This window comes from Eretmochelys imbricata, chromosome 13, assembly GCF_965152235.1.
Source record: "Eretmochelys imbricata isolate rEreImb1 chromosome 13, rEreImb1.hap1, whole genome shotgun sequence".
In the NCBI taxonomy this organism is placed as follows: domain Eukaryota; kingdom Metazoa; phylum Chordata; order Testudines; family Cheloniidae; genus Eretmochelys; species Eretmochelys imbricata.
The window spans coordinates 39,450,651-39,473,524 of record NC_135584.1 but is presented as its reverse complement, the minus strand read 5'-3'; the positions used below and the strand labels follow the sequence as shown (position 1 = coordinate 39,473,524).

General features: G+C 48.6%; 1 gene segment (V, D, J or C); it reads left to right on the top strand.

The window, feature by feature from the left end:
* The first annotated feature begins 21,511 nt into the window (after window positions 1-21,511).
* On the top strand, window positions 21,512-21,981 carry LOC144273272 (Ig heavy chain V region PJ14-like). The segment is given in 2 exon segments: window positions 21,512-21,557; window positions 21,668-21,981. Coding segments are annotated over 2 exon segments (360 nt in total).
* Window positions 21,982-22,874: the final 893 nt, after the last annotated feature.

The window sequence follows — 22,874 nt, the reverse complement described above, 5'->3', positions numbered from 1 at the left end:
TCACGCAAACGGCTCTTCTCGTGCGAGTGAACGGGGGATCTCCAGCGAGCGAAGCAACGAGCCATTGGCCCCTTCTCCTTCTGGCTAAACCTGCCGGGGACTGTTTCCCTCTGGTCCCCGCACAGCTCCCTGGAGCCGGTCACTGCTGGGAAGGGGATGCAGTCCCAACTCTCTCCCAGCGCCAGCGGGTCCCAGCCCCATGGGACCCCGTGAACTGGACCCTCCCCCCCACCCGCGAGCCCGCTGCTCAGGGGCCGGCGCTGCAGAGCTGAAATTCGCTCTGACTTATGACTATTTATATGTATTTGTTTCCTTTATAACAAACAAACAAAGAAACGAAAAAGAACCAGCTGCGGACACCGCCACCTGTCACTGCGCCAGAGACACAGTGACCAGAGCACAGCAGGGCCGGTAACAAAAGGGGAAGTGGCTTTTCAGCAGTTCAGAGATACTGGGTACCGTGGGATTGGTAGGGGAGTAGCTCCCCGGCTCAATGTCTACAGACACACTAGCACATGTATGCCCATGACAATGGACCACCCAAGACAACCACGAGACTTTCTGTTCCCTTCTCACCTAGATAAAGACACCCCCTCTCCGACCCCTCTTTTCTACACTGATAGAAACAACTTAGGTATTGTCCCTCTAACATTGTTAGTTACCACCCTTTACCTTGTAGAGGTTGCTTCTATTGAAACATCTCAATCCATCACCATGTCTGTCATACTGACCGGATCTTTAAGAGGGGTGAATGTGTTCTTGTCAGGGCCAGCTCAAGGCACCAGCTTTCCAAGTAGGTGCTTGGGGCAGCATTCATAACCTTGTATCGGGGTTTTCTGGAACTACCCTTAAGGAATGTGTTGACGTGAATACTTAGTGCCGAGGAATGCTTCTGTTTTTGCAGCTCCAGCCCTGTCCTTGCCCAGATCATGGATTGGATAGATAGCCTGCAAGCCGGCATCTGCTTTCTAACAGACCCTGACTTTTGCTCATAGTTTGACTCTTGCTATTTTCGCTTTAGATTCCCAAGGCCTGACTTTAGGTCAGGTCTTAGGTCATACACCAAGCCCTTATACCATGGCTTATCTAGCAGGTGCTCTCTTTGTACTACACCCTGCTTTACATATGGGGAAACTGAGGTATAGGGAGGAGACGGGACTTGTCCAAAGTCACCCAGAACGCAAGTGGCAAAGGCAGTAACAGAACCAAGGTAATCTGTCCCAGCCCAGTGCTCCATCCTACAGACCCCACTGCTTCGCCTCAGCAGCATGATTGTCTTCATCGTCATCAGTCACATGGTCATCATGGGCCGTGTAATGCTGGCGGTCAGAGTAGATGATTCTAATAGATATTTCTGGCAGTAATTACAATACTAATGAATTGTATCCCTCACAGTGCCTCACCCACCAGGCACCTCATGAACATACAAGGGTTAATGATGTAGCACCTTACCAGGGGACTCATTGTCTTTGACTATGTATCTATTCAGCGTCTAGCACAATGGGGTTGTGAAGTTGCTTTTTGCCTATAGGAGATGCCAGCAATGCCCCTCTGCCATATACATTGGCCAAACCAAACAGTCTCTACGTAAAAGAATAAATGGACACAAATCAGACGTCAAGAATTATAACATTCAAAAACCAGTTGGAGAACACTTCAGTCTCTTTGGTCACTCGATTACGTACCTAAAAGTGTCAATTCTTCAACAAAAAAACTTCAAAAACAGACTCCAACGAGAGACTGCTGAATTGGAATTAATTTGCAAACTGGATACAATTAACTTAGGCTTGAATAAAGACTGGGAGTGGATGTGTCATTACACAAAGTAAAACGATTTCCCCTTGTTTATTCTCCCTCCCCACCGCTCTTGTCAACTGCTGGAAATGGCCCACCTTGATTATCACTACAAAAGGTTCCCTCCTCTCCCCCCTCCCCCCCCCCCAGCCCCTCTCCTGCTGGAAATAGCTCACCTTTCCTGGTCACTCTTGTTACAGTCTGTATGGTAACACCCATTGTTTCATATTCTCTGTGTATATAAAATCTCCCCAATATATATTCCACTGAATGCATCCGATGAAGTGAGCTGTAGCTCACGAAAGCTTATGCTACAATGAATTGGTTAGTCTCTAAGGTGCCACAAGTCCTCCTCGTTCTTTTTGCTGATACAGACTAACACTGCTACCACCCCGAAACCTGTCATTGATAATGTGTATCTCTTTATAGCATGGGATTGCAGAACAGCAGAACAGTGCCCATATCCAACTATTTCTCCATTATAATAGGGTTCCTATCTCCCTTGGACTCGTGAAATGTCAGACAAAATCACAAGAGAAGGGGTATGATTGCTTTTCTCCAAATATTCCTTCATTCCTAAGAAGGCGCTGTCCTGCACTCATATTTGGCTGAGATTTTCAAAGATCATAGTGTTAAAGGACGAAATCCTATTTATGTTAATTGAGTTTGGACGTCCAGATCCCTTGGGCGGTTTAGAAAATTTCACACACACTTTGCTGAGCTGAATTCACTGTATCAGGGGATACACATCCCAGGGAGAGATCTACATGTGTAGACAGAGCTCACACCCTGTCATCTCTTATATTAATGCTGGGAAACTCGCATGCAAATCCCTGCCTAGGAAGGTTCCTGCTTAAATCCAAACCCCTGATTGGAGCAGCCTCGGTCTCCTCCCCTAGACATTGAGCTGCCCTGTCCTGGCTGCCGGGGACCGTTTGCACCTTCACTTAAGATGAACCTGCGACTGGTTTTCCGGTTCACGCTGGAGGCCCCTTTAGGTACGTGTCTAGGGGGGGTCAGAAGGGTTCCTTGCTGCAGTGCCTGCAGAAGAGGACATGTTCCAAGGAACTAAAGGGAATGAGGTGTCCGGATCCCAATGCAATTCAGTGGCAATTGGGTGACTCACCCCTGAGGAGCGGTCTCAGGGTGTTTAACTTTCACAGGTTCTCCACACCCAGGGGATAGGAGCCTGGCTCACTGATTCATTTCTGGATTTCCTTCCCAGGTGTCCTCTCCCAAGTGCAGCTGCGAGAAACGGCCCGCGAGTTGCTACCAAATTCCTGTTGGTCAGTGTCACAGAGCCGTGGGGGGGGGGGGGGGGCGGGGGGGTTAAAATATTATACATGTATTCGACTCCTGGCCCTTTACATGCCACATTTCTATTAGCCTCCTTACTGAACTGGTCTATAGCCAGTATACCTGATTTTCCATGGCCTTTACCCAGGTACAGTCATTTACAAGTTACAATGGATGGGGAATATATTAGTGAAACTGTTCCCACTGAGTTCTTTGAGGAATATGGAGATCTTAATTAGGCTAAATTCTCCTCTTAAAAACATTATAAGGAACTGAACTATGTTCAAAATACAGAGGCACACAAACTATGTGTATTCCCTCCAGGTGATAAAATACATGTCTGCCTCCTCTAAAAGAAAAAGTCTGAAAGCTATGAGGAACGAATATATTAAATATATCCAGGACCTCCTGTAAAATGTAAAACCCTCCATGTGCCTCTGATTTTTCATTACACGTGTTATGCTAGGAGATATAAAAGGGAATAGAGTGACAGGACAATAATCCATATTGACTCCAACAGATTTACTCCTCGCTGACATAGGGTGTTAACGACAGGATATATCGACTGTTTTCTGAGCTTGTAGATGAATACAAAATAAAGAGAAAATAATCCTGTTTTTTAACCTTGGCCCGAATGATATCATGTGACAAGGAGTTCCACAGGTAAATTATGTGGAAAAGGGATTCCCTTTCCCCTTTTTTCCATTAGACAAAAATAATAATTTCATGCTAACATTCTCAATAAAGACACTTGCATTTAGATATAATGTTCAAGATCATGGGCCAGATTTTCAAAGATATGGAGGTGCTCAAAGACGAAGATAGACTCCCAGTGGTATTTTGAAAAGCTCCTGAGTTAGCCACCTAACTCCCATGGAGGTGTTCTGTTATACGCCCCCCCCCGCCCCCCCCCCCCCACACAATCCATGCAGAGTCCTTCAAATCTGACATTTCTTTTCTCCTTCTGTTGTAAAATGAGGACAAGTCCCAGAAGGAGCACCCTCTTTTAACCTCAAATCTCCTTGCCAGACACTCTCACCTCTCGCTCCCACCCCCGGTTGAGTGAAATCTACCTGTATGTCCTTGCCTCAATGGGTCCCTGTTTAAATGCAAAGCTCTAATTCTAGACACTCCAATATTCATCCAGGAGTATCTCCTTCACAAAGTCTTGCACAATATCTGCAAATAAATATGAAATCCTTACAGACTTTATCTTCGATTGACCTTTCCTTCACCAGGGAATGAATCGTTTCTCTTTATAACACTGTCCCTCGTTCATGTATTTTCTCTTTTATTCCCCAGCAGATGTCCTCTCTGAAATCCAGCTGATGTAGTTGGGGCCAGGACCCATGGGATCCTGCAAATCCATCCGTCCATGTTCACACAGAACCAAGTCCATCTTTCCTAGAAAATGGTGAAGGATGCTGGCTCAGGTCTTTCGATCACTCAGAGTTATCGGTTTCTCTGTATTTCTAAACCAACCTGCAATAATAATCTATATTACCCCCCACCTGAGCCATTAACCCGTTATAATTAGCTAAGATCTTGTATATGAGGACTACAGGGAGAACTCAGGAAGAGGAATGGCGCGATTCAGTGAAACACTCCACATATCCTGGAAAAAGCAATCAGCGTGATTTGAGGTATAGGACTGCCAAGTTATTGTTTGTTTGTTTGTTGTTTTGTTTTGTTTTTACCATTAAATAATCGAATAAAGCAAGTCTTTACTGAAAGAAAGAAAGAAAGAAAGAAAGAAAGAAAGAAAGAAAGAAAGAAAGAAAGAAAGAAAGAAAGAAAGAAAGAAAGAAAGAAAGAAAGAAAGAAAGAAAGAAAGAAAGAAAGAAAGAAAGAAATTATGCCCCAACCTTATCTGGACAAATCTCTTGCAGAGTAAGTGCCGTGTGTTTAATCAGTAGGGGGCACTGTCGCTACAAAGAAATTGACTAAGTAAAGAACCACCGGGATAGTAAATAGATCAATGTTCTCTCAGAAGGGTTTTGGGAGCCAGACCATTAGCATGGACAAGACTGAATTGTTTGGGTCCTCGTGTCTCTCTTGCGTTTTCCTAAATTTCTTCACCCTTCACTTTTGATCCTCCTCCACATTTGTCTAGAGCAAGTTACAAATGACAGCAAGTTACATGGTGCACATTCCTTACAGATGTCCCCAGGGACAAACGCCATGGACATTTCTCTTCCCAGCAGTGGGTGTAGCTGCTTTTCATCAGCTTTAAAAGCTCTTCTTATGGAGAGGTAAGTATCATTAGCCCCTTTTTTATAGATGGGGAAACTGAGGTACAGGGAGGAGAAGGGACCTGCCCACTGTCACCCAGCAGACCAGGGCAAAGCCAGGAACCGAATCCAAGTCTCTGGAATCCCTGTCTAATGCGCCATCCTAACAGACCCGACTGCTTCACCTCTGTAGCATCATCAGCATCACCATGGCTCCTGCTCTGCTGAAGGTCAGACTAGATGGTCCTAATAGACATTTCTGGTAATAACAACAATAATAAACTGTGTTCCCCCCCTTAACTCACCCAGGACTCCAGGCATCTCAGGGTTAAAGATGTAGGACCTTAGCAGGGGACTGACTCGCTTTGACTACGTATCTGTGCAGCGCCTAGTACATGGGGGCTGTGAACTTGCTTTCGATAATAATGTGTGTCATCCACATGAGCCATTAACTGATGACTATTAGGCAGGTGCCACATTTATGAGGACTACAGAGAGAACTAATTTACCCCGTGCTTTGCATGAGAGGGCGGGGTATGCAAATGATTATTTCGCTTCCTCTTAAGAATAGATTAGGTCCGTTCTTTACTTCAGCGGTCCCTGCAAAAGTCAAATCTGTGTCATTCCCTCTGGATCTTCGTGCCTGTTCCTAGCTGATTTCCAGGAGGGAAGATGAAAACTTTGCTTCTCTCTCTCCTTCTCTTTGCTATTGCAGCATGTAAGTACCGAGGAGGGAGCAGTCTCCCGTCCCTACCGATCCCGCTGCTGGTCATCTCTCTGACTGAGATTTTTCCGTGCTCTTTGCAGGTGTCCGTTCCCAGGTTAAACTGCTGCAGACCGGAGCAGCCCAGGTGAAGCCCTCACAGACCCTGAGACTCACCTGCTCAGTCTCTGGATTCTCTCTCACTGAGTACGGGAATGCAGTGAGCTGGGTTCGACAGCCCCCAGGGAAAGGCCTGGAGTGGTTGTGCCTTGTGTACTGGGATGATGACAAGCGCTACCACGAATCCCTCAAAAACCGATTGACCATCTCCAGGGACACCTCTAAAAGCGAGGTGTATCTGGAAATGAGAGGCATGGAAGCCGGAACAGCGGCACCTATTACTGCGCCAGGGGAGACACAGTGACCCAGAGCACAGCAGGGACTGGTACAAAAAGGGGAAGCGGATTCTGAGCTGTGCAGTGAGGCCAGATTAACTCAGAGCAAGGAGGTTCCCCCAGCCAAACTCCCTATAAATGAAAAGAAAATTCAGAATAGGAGAAAACAGCTTCTTCTCTCTCTCTCTCTCTCTCTCTCTCTCTCTCTCTCTCTCTCTCTCTCTCTCAACTTGATACTGCAGAAAGAGGAATCGTGAGATTCAGTGACACACATTGGAAAAAGCAATCCGTTTAATTAAACATATATGACTTCCAAGCATTTCACCATTAAATATGTGAATACATCCAGTCGTTACCAAATGGCAAAGAGAGAGAGAGAGGTCTAGCCAGAAATATGTATCTTAGATAGATAGATAGATAGATAGATAGATAGATAGATAGATAGATAGATAGATAGATAGATAGATAGATAGATAGATAGATAGATAGATAGAACTGGAATCATGTTTTACTTGTCTTGTAAAATGTCTAGTATAGTTTTGGATGCTGTATCTGCAAGAAAAAAAACAATGAAGAAAAGGAAAAGGGCCAAGGATGTAAAGGGGGCCCATAATATTGACGAAAACAATAACAAGAAAGACATTTATTCTTACTGTGACAGTGAAAGAAAATTGACAGACTGAAACCAGAAACTAGAAGAGTAATTTAAACTCACATATAACAAAATAAAAATAAAATCTTAGTCTCCGGACATGAGCCGGTGTGAATTTTTCACAAAAGGGATGATGACTGTAAGGCTAGTCGGGTGATAAACTAATAGGTAGCGGGTCTGATTCATAAACTATCTGTCAGAAGGCAAGAGGGGATATCCACCTGTTCTAGTAAAGTAAGTGTGTTGTGAAGGCAGCAAATGTAGCTCTGCCAGGTTGGGACCAGATCCAAAGCCCATTCAACTCAATGGAAAGCTTAGCTTCTCCCCACCAGGCTGAAAATCTGGCCTCGATGACTAAACTCTTTAGAGCATGGAATTGCAGAAGGATCTAAGGGCGCCTATATCCAACCGAATTTCCCCTGGAGATGGCTCCTAGCCTCCTTGGGCGCTATTGGAAATTCCAGACTTTGCTGTCACAGAAAAGGTTCCATTAATTTCCCCAAATGTTCCCAAGAAATGCTCTATTGAAATTAAATGTGGCTGTGATGTTCCAAAAAGGTAAGTGAGAGTCAAGTGCCGAACCCCCTTGAGTTTCAATGGAATTTGGGCACCCAAATAAATCCCTTGCACCATTTCAGATTTCTCAGGCCCTGGCGGAAATCAGTTCACGGCCTCAGGCAAAGCCAGAGATCCCCCAGTGTATGCAGAGTTCACACTGTCATCTTTTATACCCACGCTGTGAAACCCGCATGCACATTCCTGCTTCCGGGGGTCTTGTTTAAATACAAACCCCCTGATTCTAGGAGCCGCCCTCGGTCTCTTCCCAGACACAGAACTGCCCGGTCCTGCCTGCTGGGGACATTTTCCACCTTCACCCATTAGGAACTTGCTACTGATATTCCTACCTATGCTGGGGCCCCCTTCCTGTGAGCTCCTGTGGGGAGATTTGCTGCTGGATTAATTCTAGTGGCCCAGATTGTCAGTGGGGGAGGAGTCCGGGGGGAGGTAAAAGAATGAAGAGCCCGAATCCCAAAGAAGTCAGTGGGTGTTGGGAACCTAACTCCCTTCAGCTCAGGGTTTTTTTTTATTTTCACACGTGCTCCTCCCCCAGGGGATAAAACTCATTTACGGTTTCCCTTTCCAGGAGTCCTCTCCCAAGTGCAGCTGAAGGAAACGGGCCCGGGAGCGGTGAAGCCCGGGGCGTCCCTTAAACTTTCCTGCACCAACTCTGGAGACTCGGTTTCTAGCACCAGCGCCACCTGGGACTGGGTCCGGCAGCCTGTGGGGAAAGGGCTGGAGTTTATGGGGAGCATCTGCGACAGACCTAGCAGGTGGTACATAGACTACGCCAGGTTTCTGCAGAGCCGAATGAGCATCGCACAGGGCACCGCCAAGAACCAGGTCTCCCTGCAGCTCCGCTCGCTGACAGCTGCGGACACCGCCACCTGTCCCTGCGCCAGAGGCAACGCTCAGGGACACACAAGCAGGCAGCTGTACAAAAACGGGAAGCGGGTTTTTCAATCGTGCAGCCAGACGTTGAGTACCCCGGGGAGACTTCAGGCGTGATTCTGCTTCGCCTTTACCCAGGCGGTGTCATTGGCAAGCTACAATGGAAGGGGAAGATATGAACTGGCTCTTAAAATCAATTAGCGACGAGGCCATTCACACTGCGTTCCTCTAGGGACATGGGCATCTTCACAGGAGAACATTCTTCTGGAGCGGGGGGAGGAGGATACGGACTGTAACTGCTTTCAAAATACAGTAGCAAACAAGCAAGGTGTGTTCCCTCCTCCTGCTGAGATAGATGTCAAATTCCGGTAACACAGAAAGTGACAAATCAGTGGGATAAACATATTGATTAAAAACGTCTTGGCGACCTGAAGTATTGATAAAGTCCTCTGTGTGCGTTTGATTTTTCATTACATGCATTATGATGTGAAAAAGGGAAAAAGAAAAGAGAGGGAATGGAGACTCCTCCACCTTGACTGCAACAGAGTACAATTTTATGAATGAGATAGAAAATGGGTCATTTCTCCTCTTATTCACCTTTGGTGTAACACGACCCAAAGATAAAAGTATCGTTCATGGCCTCGTGATCTCCTGTGGCAATGACACAAGTAAGTTGTGCGAAATTCTGCGGGAAACTATTCCCTTCAAAGAGGAGAAAAATGTTTGAGACAAACACTTGCAGTGGAGATGCTGGCCTTGCCTCTACAAATAGTTTTCAGCATCATGCTCTATTCTCTGGTATTCTACTCTCTGATAGTGCAATCATGAAACCAATGCTTGTATCCCTTCTCCTGATGGCCACCCCATTGCGTACGTATTGCGTGGGACAGATCTGCACACCACCAGGTGATGAATGGGTTGTGGGATTAATTCACAGGGCTCTGTCTTTTCCACAGGGGTCCTGTCACAAGTGCAGCTGGTGGAGTCAGGACCCGGGACTGTAAAACCCTCAGAGACTCTCAGCCTCACCCACTCCATCTCAGGGGCCTCCTCGGACACCCTGGGCGGTAATTATTGATGGTGGCTCTGGATCCGGCAGGGTCGCAGGAAAGGGCTAGAATGGATGAGGCGTATAGCGCAAGAGGGAGGCACAAACTATGCTGCTTCCCTCCAGAGTCGCATCAGCATCAACCTTCCAAGAACCAGGTCTCCCTGCAGCTCCGCTCGCTGGCAGCTGCGGACACCGCCAGCTAGTACTGCTCCAGAGACCCACAGTAACACGGAGCAAAGCAGGGGAAGCGGATTCTGAGCAGCCCAGGGAGACCAGTTTAACTCACTTGTCTACCACAACAATGAATCCACCCCTGCACTAGCCTGCTGCCGTCTAACTTTTGGGGTGTATCTTCATGACTGGGATTAGGAGCTTGTCAGAGCTCTCTCAGCTACTCCTGTTTCAAAGGGGACTAGACCAAAGAGTTCTAAGGAGCTATGAAAGCACATCCCAAGGGTGCCTTGCGTTTAGGAGGCAGTGTTGCTATGCTCCACCAACAAAGAGATGGTCTATGGAATGCAGACACCTGATAGTGTGCATAGATCTATGTTCTCTCAACATGTCTTTGGGAATCAGACCATTGAAATGGAAGGGGCTAATTTTTCAGGATGCCAGAAGATGAGGAAGCTTTAAAAAACAAACAGAAAAAAACAACAACAATGCATGTTACATGTTACCAGCAAGAACAAATGGATTTACACTGGCCATTGCCAAGTTTAGGCTTTACATTTGGGGAAGGTTTCTAACCATCAGAGGAGTGAAGTTCTGCAACAGCCTTCCAAGGGGAGAAGTGGGGGCAAAAAACCTAACTGGCTTCAAGAATGAGCTTGATAACTTTGTGGCGGGGATAATATGGTGAGTCTGCCTACAATGCCATGTATTCAATCTGCGACTGCTAGAAGCAGCTATCTCCAAGGGCTGGTGATCAGACACTAGATGGGGAGGGCTCTGAGTTACTACAGAGAATTCTTTCCCAGGTGTCTGCCTGCTGGGTCTTGCCCACATGCTCAGGGCTTAACTGATCACCATATTTGGGGTCGGGAAGGAATTTTTCCCCTGGTCAGATTGGCAGAGACTCTGTTTGTTTGTTTTTGCCTTGCTCTGCAGCATGAGGCACGGGTCACTTGCAGATTTAAACTAGTGTAAATGGTGGAGTCTCTCTAACTTGAAGTCTTTAAACCATGATTTGAGGACTTCAGTAACTCAGCCAGAGGTGAGGGGTCTTTTACAGGAGTGGGTGGGCAAGGTTCTGTGGTCTGCAATATGCAGAAGGTTAGAATAGATTATCATGATCTTCCATTCTGACTTTAAAGTCTATGAAAGCCCTGTCCTCAGTGAATACTCACTCACTGTTAAGTGACAAATGGCACACATTGCAAACGTTGGTATTCTTAGAATAATAACTTTTCAACAGTAGACCTCAAATCTCTTTACAAGGAGAGGGAAGAATTGTCCTCCTTCTTGTTATAGATGGGGAAACTGAGGCACAAGATAAGGACTTGCCCAAAGTCACCCTGCAAGCCACAGCGAGGGAAGACTCATAGGCTCATTGATGTTAGGGCCAACAGGGACCATCCTGATCATCTAGTCTAGTCACAGAACCTCACCCACCCATTCTGTGATAGACCCCTGACCTCTGGCTGAGTTACTGAAGTCCTAGAATCATGATTTAAGCACTGTCTGAGCTCAGAATAAACCCTTCGCTCCTCAACGTCTACTTAACCTACAATAAGCTTAACTGGGGGAAAAGAGACAATTCTAGGAACTCATTGATTTTATTTCATCTAATTCCTTTCCGTTAATTTAATATTGAATCCCAGTGATCAGATTAAACTCCTCACAAAGAGACAGTATTTCTTTGATAGGGAGCTTCTCTTCCTCCTCCTTTCACCTCCTCCTAACACACTCTGTTCCCACAACGAGCCTCAGATGTCTTATCAGGGAGGTTGCCTAGGGAGGCTGTGGAATCTCCATCATTGGAGATTTTTAAGAGCAGATTAAACAAACACCTGTCAGGGATGGTCTAGATGGCGCTGGTCCTGCCATGAAAGCAGGGGACTGGACTAGGTGACCTCTCGAGCTCCCTTCCAGTCCTATGATTGTACAAACGGGGAACAGTTTAAGTGAACTGGGAGCCTAAGTCCAACTTTCAGAAGTGACTTAAATTTAGCAGCCTAAATCCCAGAGAAAATTATTAGAATTTAGGTCCCCAAATCATTTAGTTACATCAAACCCAAAGCCCTGAGGCTTTGCCAATTCTAGATGAATAAACAGTGTTGCTGAAAGACACCACAGCCCCACTACCAGGGGTGGAGAATCCGCCGTCCCCAGTGTCTGTGCAGTGTCAGGCAGAACCCCAAGGCTCAGGAACATGCCACTCTGGCTACATTTCCTTCTGATTGCAACTGTTTCCGCTGGTACTTTGTTTTCCTGAAGACAACGGGGAGTCCCCTGGTTTTGTATAAATCTCGACAGGAGCCAGGTCTGCAGGGATTTCATTGTGTCTTTATTTGCTGGTGTCCGGTCCCAGGTCCACCTGTTGGAGTCCGGAGGGGGTGTGAAAAAGCCGGGAGACTCTCTGCGCCTCTCCTGCAAAGCCTCCAGGTTCACCTTCAGCAGCTACTGGATGAGCTGGGTCAGACAGGCCCCTGGGAAGGGACTGGAGTGCACAGGGGAAATACACCCAACTTCAACTACGCACAGACCTTCAAGGGACGCTTCACCATCTCCAAAGACAACCCCAACAACCTGCTGTATCTGCAGATGACCGGCCTGAAACCCGAGGACACCACCCGGTATCACTGTGCCTGACACACAGTGAGGGGAAACCGGCCTGAGCTTGGACTAAAACCTGCCCTGTCGCTTTCAGAATCTGGTAGCTGCTGGTGGGTATCAAGCACCAAAATCTGCAGAGGAGAAAAGGCAGAAAACAGGGGAATCTACCAATCCCTGTCCCTCACCTCCACTTTCGTGTTCTGGGCAATTTACCCAACGTAGAGGTTCACACTCATACAGGAAGGCATGTATGAGAGGGGCTTCCCCACCCCGTCCCCCTGCCACTTACACACCCGGGGGGGTCCCCTTCTCCACCCACCCCAGCCCACCCCACCATACCCAGCACCTCCAGATTCTCCATGTGCTGGGACTGATGCAACATAAATTATATCCGACAAACAGATCTTTGCGGGAGGGAACATCTGTGACGAAGTGGGACTGTTCTTAATGTTTCCTCTGATTAGTGTGGGGGTGCCTCAGTTTCCCCTAGGCAGTTCTTAAGTATCTAGGGGGTGGAGTAAGGGTGTATGATCGTTGCAGAGCCCTAGAGGGCATGTGTGTGCAGGAGTCTGGACACAGAGAATGGCCAACACCCTGTTTCCTGGCAACTGATGGCCTGGGCCCTCCCCCCCCGCAAGGTGAGAGCTGAAGGGTTGGAGAACAAAGGAATCAGGTGACCACCTGGCCCGGGAAAGGAACAAAGCCCAGAGGAGGAGGGGCTGGAGGGGGTTTTCAGTTTGGGGCTGGCTGGGACATGGAGTGAAGTGCAGACGTGGTTGTCTGGCTCACTGCCCCCCCAAAATGGACCCAGCTGAGGGGTCCTGTTCTCTGCACCTGCAAGCTCTGTTTTAGACCATGTTCCTGTCGTCTAATAAACCTTCTGTTTTACTGGCTGGCTGAGAGTCACGTCTGACTGCAAAGTTGGGGTGCAGGACCCTCTGGCTTCCTCAGGAGCCCCACCTGAGCGGACTCGCAGGGGGAAGCGCTCGGAGGGGCAGAGGATGCTGAATGCTCCGAGGTCAGACCCAGGAAAGTGGAAGCTGTGTGAGCTGTGTGTCCTGAAGACAGGCTGCTCACAGAAAGGAGACTGCCCCAGAGTCCTGACTGGCTTCATGGGGAGCAGTTCCAGAGCATCGCCCAGGGACTCTGTGACAACATCTGTTTGTCCTGAGATGGCCCAGGGCTTCGACTAATGGCGCCCGAAACGGGGCCCCCAGGCCCAACCTCAACAAAGGGAATAAATTACTATTAATTATTTATTATGATCCAGGATAATATTATAACTAAACAGCAGTGATTCAGGACTCACAGTTTTATCGCAGGTGCTAGTATGCCCCAAACTGAGGTAATGTATCAGCCCCCCACAATGCTTAATGTCGTTGCTTTCACAACGCCTCTGTGAGACAGGGAAATGCTGCTGCCCCCCTGTTCGAGATGAGGAACTATCGAGAATGAGTCTATAAAATATTTGCTGGCAAAGTTTGAGACTGCGCCAAAGCTGAGGAGGGGGAGGAGGATGAAGATCATGGTGATGCTGATTGAAAGGGGTCTAGAAGCGCTGGGCTGTCATTACCAGGGCTGCAGCTTCCTTTCTTGCTTTCTCTCTTTTCTGCTACAATCCCTCACTCCCGGCTTCCTCTCTTTCTGCTCTGACAGCCCTTTTCCGGATCCATGCAGGACCGGCTTCCCACTGTGGAGGACTCCACACAAACACATGGCACCTGATCCGATGTAGATCCAAGCCACCTAAAAATCCCCTGGGGTTTCAATGGGATTTGGGTCGGAACGCTACAACACATTGATACACATTTACCCTCTTCCCCTGGAATCAGAGGGCAGGAAATGAGATCACCCAGGGAAGCAGTTTGTGTGTCCTATAAGGTGCGGGACATGCAAATCAGAGTGACAGTTTCCTGTTTAAATCTCTGCCTCTCTCTGCCCAGGCTGCACCCGGAGACACAATCCGCAGCCCCTGGGTCTGTGCAGTGACCAGCCAGTCCCCTGAGAACTTTCCCCTTCAGCACCCGGGAAAATGAGGCTTTGGCTCTATTTAGGGTTCCTTACAGCAGCTTTGGAAGGTAATTTCAGCCTCTCACACCATTGGCGTGGCAGGGGAACAGTCTATCAGTCTATTAATTGCTCTTAATATTAATGCGAATTATATTGTGTTTCTATTCCCAGGTGTCCGGTCCCAGGTGCAGCTGGTGGAGTCCGGAGGGGGTGTGAAGAAGCCCGGAGACTCTCTCCGCCTCTCCTGCAAAGCCTCCGGCTTCACCTTCAGCAGCTATCACATGAGCTGGGTCCCTCAGGCTCCCGGGAAGGGGCTGGAGTGGGTCTCACTCATTTACACTGATGGGAGCCAACAATTTTACGCAGACTCAGTGAAAGGGAGATTCACCATCTCCAGGGACATCTCCAACAACCTGCTGTATCTGCAGATGACCGGCCTGAAGCCCGAGGACACCGCCCGGTACCACTGTGCGAGAGACACAGTGCGGGGAAGCCGGGCTGAGCTCAGACAAAAACCTGCCCTCGCTGGCTAAGGGCAAACTCGCCGCTGGGGGCGCTGCAGTTCTACAGCTCGCAGCGGGGAGAGCCGTGAAATTAATTACTCCTCCCTTGAGCTGCCTCGCTGTGGCTCTCTCTCACACACACAAATGCAGACATTGGCTAACCGCACTATTTGCAGAGACCAGCCCGCAACTTTCCCTTGTCCCCCAATACACTCTGTGCCCCACACTCCGCTCCTCCCCAACTTTCCTCACCCCCCTCCACCTCCCAATACCCCAGGCTGATAGAACCAACGTTAAAGTGTATGAATTAAAACGTGTTATGTAAACCCACCTCTAACAGCCAGGCTGAGGGTTTCCAAGCTGCCCTAGAGATACGCAAAAAGAAAAGGAGGACTTGTGGCACCTTAGAGACTAACCAATTTATTTGAGCATAAGTGAGCTGTAGCTCACGAAAGCTTATGCTCAAATAAATTGGTTAGTCTCTAAGGTGCCACAAGTCCTCCTTTTCTTTTTGCGAATACAGATTAACACGGCTGAAACCTAATAATACAGATTAACACGGTTTGTTACTCTGAAACCTAGAGATACGGACACCTCATGCCTATTATAACCCCTCGGGAGCTCTAGAAGACACATCTGCCTGATACCCCAGTACCCATTCACTCCTGTGCCACAGACAACTTATCCCTACCCCCATGTCCTCCCACTGCCCTCTTTGCAGGAGCCAATTTACCAGTTTTTAGAGCATTTCCCGTAAAGCGGTGCCTTCTCTGGCTCTGTACCCCAGATGCAGCCTCGTAGAACAGATTCATAACAAAATAAAAGTTTAGAGATCCCCTTTTAGAAGTGCACTGGGCTGCCTCAGAGGAATTTCGCAATCCCACTCAGATGTTTAGAGATGAACTATCCGGATTCTCCCCTGCTCTGCAACTTGCGTTCCATTTCTAACCTAGCCTGCAAAGCAGATGGGCTGTGGGCCTGTTCTGATGTTCAGCGCCTCCTACACTTTCAGAACAGGGGCAGATTCACCTCCCATTACTGGAGTGCACGTCAGCTGATATATAGAACAGGGGGAGAAACCCAATTTGTCAGGTGACGAGAGCCACAACATAAATAACCTGCTGATGAAGACTCCACGGGAACAGGGTCACAAACATGTCACAGGCTGAACTTTATTCATCTCCGCCAAGCCCAGGTACACAGAGTGTCAAGGTCACGTTACAAGCCGTTCCCTGGCTTAGAACAAGGGGGCTAGTTAGACCAAAACATTGCTCACCATGTATGTCTGCTACAGAGATGGACGGGGAAATCTTCAAAGTTACTCACACAGGCTGGGTGCCGCTCCCTTTCTTAGGGAGCCTGGATACCAAACTGCCCTTAGTAAATTTTCCTCCGAAAATGTTCCAATTCAATCGTTTAAAATAAAATATGCTTTTGTTTGTTTCCTCGTATTGAAATAGACACTATTTTCCTAGTGGTTTTAAATCTCTCAAATTGTGGGTGCCCAGCTTGGAATCCCTACATGGGGATTTCTCACCAGAAAATGCGCCACTCCCAAACTCGGAGAACCAAGCCCCTTCCAAAGCCTCTCCGACCCGCCGAGTTCAAAATTGAGGCAGTTCAAAGAGCTGTTTTTTTTGTTTGTTTGTTTGTTTTGTTTTGTTTTTTGTAAATCATGGCCAAGGAGCACAGCAGGAAAATGCGTGTTACCGTGCTAATGACTCCCAAGTTCTCTGTTAAGAGCAATGTTCTCTGTCTCTGGTCACGTATCAGGCAGTGTATTAAGGACACACACAACATTTGCCAGACTCTCTGGATGTGTCACTCTCCTCTCTGAGCTCGGATCTCGGGATTTCAAGTCGATTATTAAAAGTGGGATATGCAAATAGGGTTAGTTAGCTCCCTGCTTAAACCCCGCCATTCCCCAGACCCTGCAGCTCCGCCTTTGGGAAGCCAGAGCCTTGTGGGGCCGGGCAGTGAAAGAGTCCGGAGGGGACGTGAAAAACCCAAGACTCTCTCCGCCTCTCCTGCAAAGCCTCCGGCTTCGCCTTCAGCAGCCACTGGATAGACTGGGTCCGCCAGGCTCCTGGGAAGGGGCTGGAGTGGGTCTCCGGAATTAGCGGAGGGGGCAGCACGTATTACCCCGCTTCAGTCCGGGGTCGCTTCACCGTCTCCAGAGACACCTCCAGCAGCCTGCTGTACTTGCAAACGGCTGGCCTGAGACCCGAGGACACCGCCGTGTGCTACTGCGCCAGAGACTCACCCACCTGCGGAAGCTGCGCCAAAAACCTTCCCCTGCAGTGTCTGGAGAAGGACTTGGCTGCTGGGAGGCGCTCAAGCTCTGAACTACGAAACGAAGCTCGGATATAGGGACAGAGTAAAACCAGGGAGGTTGTTCGCTGGCCCAGGAAGGGAACAAGCATGTAAAACCCAGAAATATTTCAGCTGTGCTGCACAGAAGCTGGTGTGTCCATACTCTCTCTCTCTCTCTCTCTCTCACACACACACACACAGCAAGAGAGATTTGTAAAAGGGAGACTGCAAATACTCATCTCCTTGCCTGTTCAGAGTTCCTTTCCATTTAGCCAGTCAGTGAACGTTAAGGGGGAACTTTTATCTGGTTTCACTGGGATTTTAATAAGACCCTAAATAAAAGATACATCACAGAGACTGGTCGACAGCTGTTTCACATTGTGGAAGATCCACTGATTTCAATAACCTTATCCCTATACACAAAAGCTGAGGATTCAAATAGAAAAAAAAAAGTCCATTATTTAACACAGGGGCGCTATTTATACCTTAAGATGTAGGCGCAATACCTAGAAAAGTTCCTTTGAAAATGCCAACAATATTTAGGAGGCGGTTCTAGCTACACATTTAGGAATTTATATTGTCCCCTGTCAACAATCAGTGAGGAATCAAAAAGGGAAAGTGATTAGCAATTGGTTATTTAAGCAGTTAGCAGCTATTGATTATCCGTAACAGGGCACAAACCTGGGATCTTCAGAAAGCCTAAGGGAACCCCAGTCTGTAATTTGGGACGGTCAGTTAGAGCAGGAGGTACCAAGTCGGGGACAGCGGTGAAGAAGCCCGGAGAGTCCCAGGCGGTGAAATGTGCAGTCAGCGGGTTTAACGGTATGGGCTGTAACACGTTCTGGATCCGGCAGGCTCCTGGGAAGGGGCTGGAGTGGCTGATTTACTATTATTCTCCGTCCGACAGCAGCTACTCTCCGGCAATCCAGGGGCGATCCACAGGCTCAAGGACAGCTCCAATTTCTATTCGCAAATGACCAGCCTGAAAGCCGAGGACACCGCGGGCTATCACTGTGCGAGAGACACAGCAAGGGGAAACCTGCCATGCTTCATACAAAAACCAGCCCCCTCCTCCGCAAGTCAGTGAATGGCAGTTAGTCTTTAAGGTGCCACTAGACTCCTGGTTGTTTTTGTGGACACTCACTCACTCTCGTAATGGGAAGGGGGCAGCCGTTACACCGAGAACAAAGGGAAGGTCTCACATAGAGTTTTCATGCCGCTATTCACCACGGTGGAAACTGGGACAACAGTGAAAAGTTTTCCCCTCTGCCCTAGAGGTTCTGACCCAGTCTGGTCCACTGGTCACAGAGCCCAGAGAGCCCGACACCCGGTGTATATACTGAGAGAGGCTTTCGCATTAAGCGGGGCTGGGAAGGGGCTGGAGTGCCAGAGCGGCTCGCAGAAATAGTGCAGAGAGTTCTGCAAATGATTTTTCTGAGGATGAAAAGAGAACTGAAAATACCACCAAAACCGAAGATCGCATAGGTCAAGGAGAAGACCCTGATGACAAAGAGTATGAAGACGAATGCCCCGATCTGGTTGACTTGTCAACATTGAACAGAGAATTTCAGGAAACTACCACGTGCTTCTGCCATAGAGGGGAGGATTCACAGCTTCCCAGGACAGCTTCAATTTCTGTTTACATAGGAACGGCCCGAGAGCCAACAACTCATCCTTGCATTATTGTGCCAGAGACCCCGGTCCTGGGAGCACGACTGTCTCCATTGCAACTACCGGCGCGGGGGGGGGGAGTTAAACATATACATTGTACTTTAACTCCCTACACAATTCCCTCTCCCATGACCTCAGGAATTGGGAAACAGGGCATGGATCACGTGATGATTCCCTGTTCTGTTCATTGCCTCTGGGGCACCTGGCATTGGCCACTGTCGGCAGACAGGATACTGGACTAGATGGACCTTTGGTCTGACCCTGTATGGCCCTTCCTATGTTCTTAAAGAACAGTTGCATTATTTATAAAGAGATTTTAATATATTCCAAAGCCAGAAGGAAACCTTGTGATCCTCTAGTCTGACCTCCTGCATAACAAAGGCCACAGAAGTGGGTCTATGGGAGATAGGCACCCAAAAGCTCTGTGAAATCAATAGGATTTGGGCTCCTAACTCGCTTAGTTTCCTTTGGGAATACCAGCACGGAAGAAGAGTTAGTCGTTTGAAGCTGGAATTTATCTGATACCCACAGTAAAAATCCACTATGTAGGAGGAGATTGAACAAAGGGAAGTGACTATGGCTGGAATTCTAAAGGGCACTAGGGGTGTTAGGTGCTCAAATCACGTTGAAATTGGTGGGAAGACAGGGTCCTAGACACCTTTAGGCTTTTTTAAAAAAAAAGCTCTGTACTTCCAACACAATCTTCAAGGAGACCTTTAGCTTTCACACCTCCCTGACCAAGACAGTTCCCTGGTCTCAAGCCAGAACAAAAGAGTTCTCCTTCGGGGTTTGATCCAACGACGTCTAAACCTGAGAAGAGCATCTGTGTTGATCGCAATAAAGTTTGGGTCTAGCCCTAGAGCCATGTCTAGAGATTTGAGTGAAGGCAAGTGGTGATTTCTCTCTTCGGCGAAAGTGTATTCCGGACCCCAGCACACTTTGTTGGGCGCTGCACAAACACAGAAAGTCCCCTCTGAGCCTTAGTTACCCTAATTCTGCTGATCAGTGACAGATGTTCGTACCGCTTATAAAGAGGGAAATATGTAAATTACGGTGCCAGTTTCCTGTTAAAAGCTGTGTCTCTCTCTGCCCGGCTGCACCTGGGAACAGAGTCCCTAGTCCCCTGTGTCTGTGCGGTTACCAGACATTCGCTCTGAGAACTTTCCCCTCCAGCACCAGCGAAAATGAGACTTTGGCTCCTTTTAATGTTCATTCTGGCGGCTCTGGAAGGTATTCTTTCCATTGACTCGCTGGCAGAACTAAAATAATATTATATTATTGTTGGTTTTAAACCAATATTTGTCACATGTCCTTATCCCCAGGTTCCCGGTCCCAGGTGCAGCTGGTGGAGTCCGGAGGGGATGTGAAAAAGCCCGGAGACTCTCTCCGCTTCTCCTGCAAAGCCTCTGGGTTCCCCTTCAGCAGCTACAACATGGAGTGGGTCTGACAGGTTCCCGGGAAGGGGCTGGAGTGGGTGGCTGAAATTAACAAGGCTGGATCGAACCAGTGGTATTCCCCGGCTGTTCAAGGGCGATTCACCATCTCCAGGGACAATTCCAACAACCTGCTGTATCGGCAAATGACCGGCGTGAGAGCCGAGGACACCGCCCGGTATCACTGTGCCAGACGCACAGGGAGAGGAAACCTCGTAGTGCTCATACAAAAACCAGAGCGGAAGAAATCCCATTTCTCCCCTGCGCCACACAGCCTTGGGCCACCATCGTGAGAAAGAAGAAACGGGGTGAAAAAACCTAAAACCTTCGCCGTCACTTTTTCACTGCACAGCTCCAGAGGGAGATGCAGCCCCCTGCAGCTCAAAGCAGAGACCCTTCTCGGAGCGCTACTTTCTCTCTTCAAGCCAGAAGCCTCGCTGAGACGGATGGGAGACTTCCAGAGAGTGAAGAAAGCAGCATTTGGCCCCCGATCTCCGTCTGAACTTCCTACGGCACATTCCCCTCCGTTCCCTGCACTTTTCAGCGGAGCCGGACATTGCTGGGCAGGGGCCTGGAGGGGAATTAACTCCCAGCCCTCGCTCTGTGCCCTGGTGAATTTTCACCAGTCAGAGAGTGTCTCAGCCCAGTGGGACTCTATGACCCGACCCAAGTCACTGACCCCCCCCCCCCAGTGGCCGGCGGCTCCACAGCCCCACGGCTCAGGGGATACGAACAGGCCCTTAATACATGTTGGGGGAAGAGTTGTTTTTAAAGGTATTCATGTCTTCCTTATCTAAAAGTGAAATGAGGAACCAAGGGCTAGAGGGAGATTATATGCCTGTTTACTGATTTATACTGAATGGGTGATAGATAGATAGATAGATAGATAGATAGATAGATAGATAGATAGATAGATAGATAGATAGATAGATAGATAGATCACGCAACTGCTTTTATTTAGTGGGGATATATTTTCAAATTAAATGGTGAAAAGAAACGCAGTAAGTTTATCCACATTGGACTCTCTCACCCACCTGCCATTAGATTTTTACAACTCTAGACTGTGTCACACACCTCCTAGATCGCCTTTTATATTGTCCCCGGCCCCTGGCCCATGCAAATGAGCTCCCCGGGGCCCTGTTCATAGCCCAGCCGCTGGCCGCTCACCCCGCACAGAGCCAGCGCTGGGTTTCAGCTTCCCGTCCCGCCTGGGGAACCAGCCGCCAGCCGCAGACATGACCCCCAGCCTGGCCATCGCCTTCCTCCTGCTGCTCCCCGCGGGTAAGGGCGGGATCTGCGAAGCAGCTGGGCGCCCTGTAGGGCATGTTCCCTAATAGCTGCGCTTCCTTGGGAATCACGGCAATATTTCCCCTTTATTTCCTATTCTCCAGGTGTCTATTCCCAGGTCAGCCTGGTGGAGTCCGGTGGGGGAGTCAAGAAGCCCGGAGAGACCCTCAGACTGACCTGCACCGTGTCCGGATTCTCTCTCACGAGCTACGATATGAACTGGGTTCGCCAGCCAGCGGGGAAGGGGCTGGAATGGGTCGGAGCCATGTGGAGGGGCGGAGGCACTGCTTACAGCGATGCTCTCAAAAGTCGCCTCACCATCACCAGAGACACCTCCAAAAGCCAAGTGTTCCTGCAGCTGACCGGTCTGCAGCCCACAGACACCTCGGTGTATTACTGTGCCAGAGACACACAGTGAGGGGGAACCGATCAGAGCCGGCACTCAAACTAACCGTGCGGAGAGCCAGCCTGCCTGTGAGAGCCGCCGGGAGCAGCAGCTGCCAGCCCCGCGCTCTCTCTGCTTGATTGCTTGTTCGCTTCCTCCAGGCTCCAGACCAAGTTCCCATCACTAGCGATTTAAATCGCACATCACCCAAAGGCAAAGAGAGAATGAGAGAACTCCCAAGGCTGGCAGTGAAATCAGGAGTCACACCTCCTGCTCTACCATTTCATCTGCCGTTCCGCTGAGAATTGAAGGGGGGAATCTCCACTGACACTCTCGCTGCAACAAGTAGACAGTTCTTCCCGACCACATCTGAGAATAGAAATCAAGAGCCTTTTTATCTCCTGCTGACTGTAGGCCCAGAGTTGTACAGGTCTCAGATCCAGTCGCTCTGTGGTGTGGATCACAACGTGTGTGTCATGAGCAGAACAGCACACTTATTCAGAGCTACGAGCTAACACGGCATGGTGGCTCTATGCCGGCAAGGCGGGGAGCAGGTTGCATCTCTTCCCCCTCAGCCTGTTCCTTGATAATTTAGTGTGGGTGAAATTCCCACCGTCCCACCCCCCGCCGCCGGGATGACCCAAAAGAAGGCGCTATGCACCTGCTGAGCTCAACTTTCTCAGCCCTTGTTCTGTCATTTGTACAGGCACCAACTTTCTCTGAAAGTGGAAACTATTTTCATAAGCGTTTTATGTGTATTAAATGTTGGGTGACCAACATAGAATTCCTGCTGGGGTTTCCTCATGAGAAATTACTACACACCCAGATTCTGAAAGCCAATCTCCGTTGAAGGCACCTCACACTCAACAATTAAGGCAGTTAAAACATTTTTTGATTTTTAAGTCATTTTTTAAAAATCTTGGCCC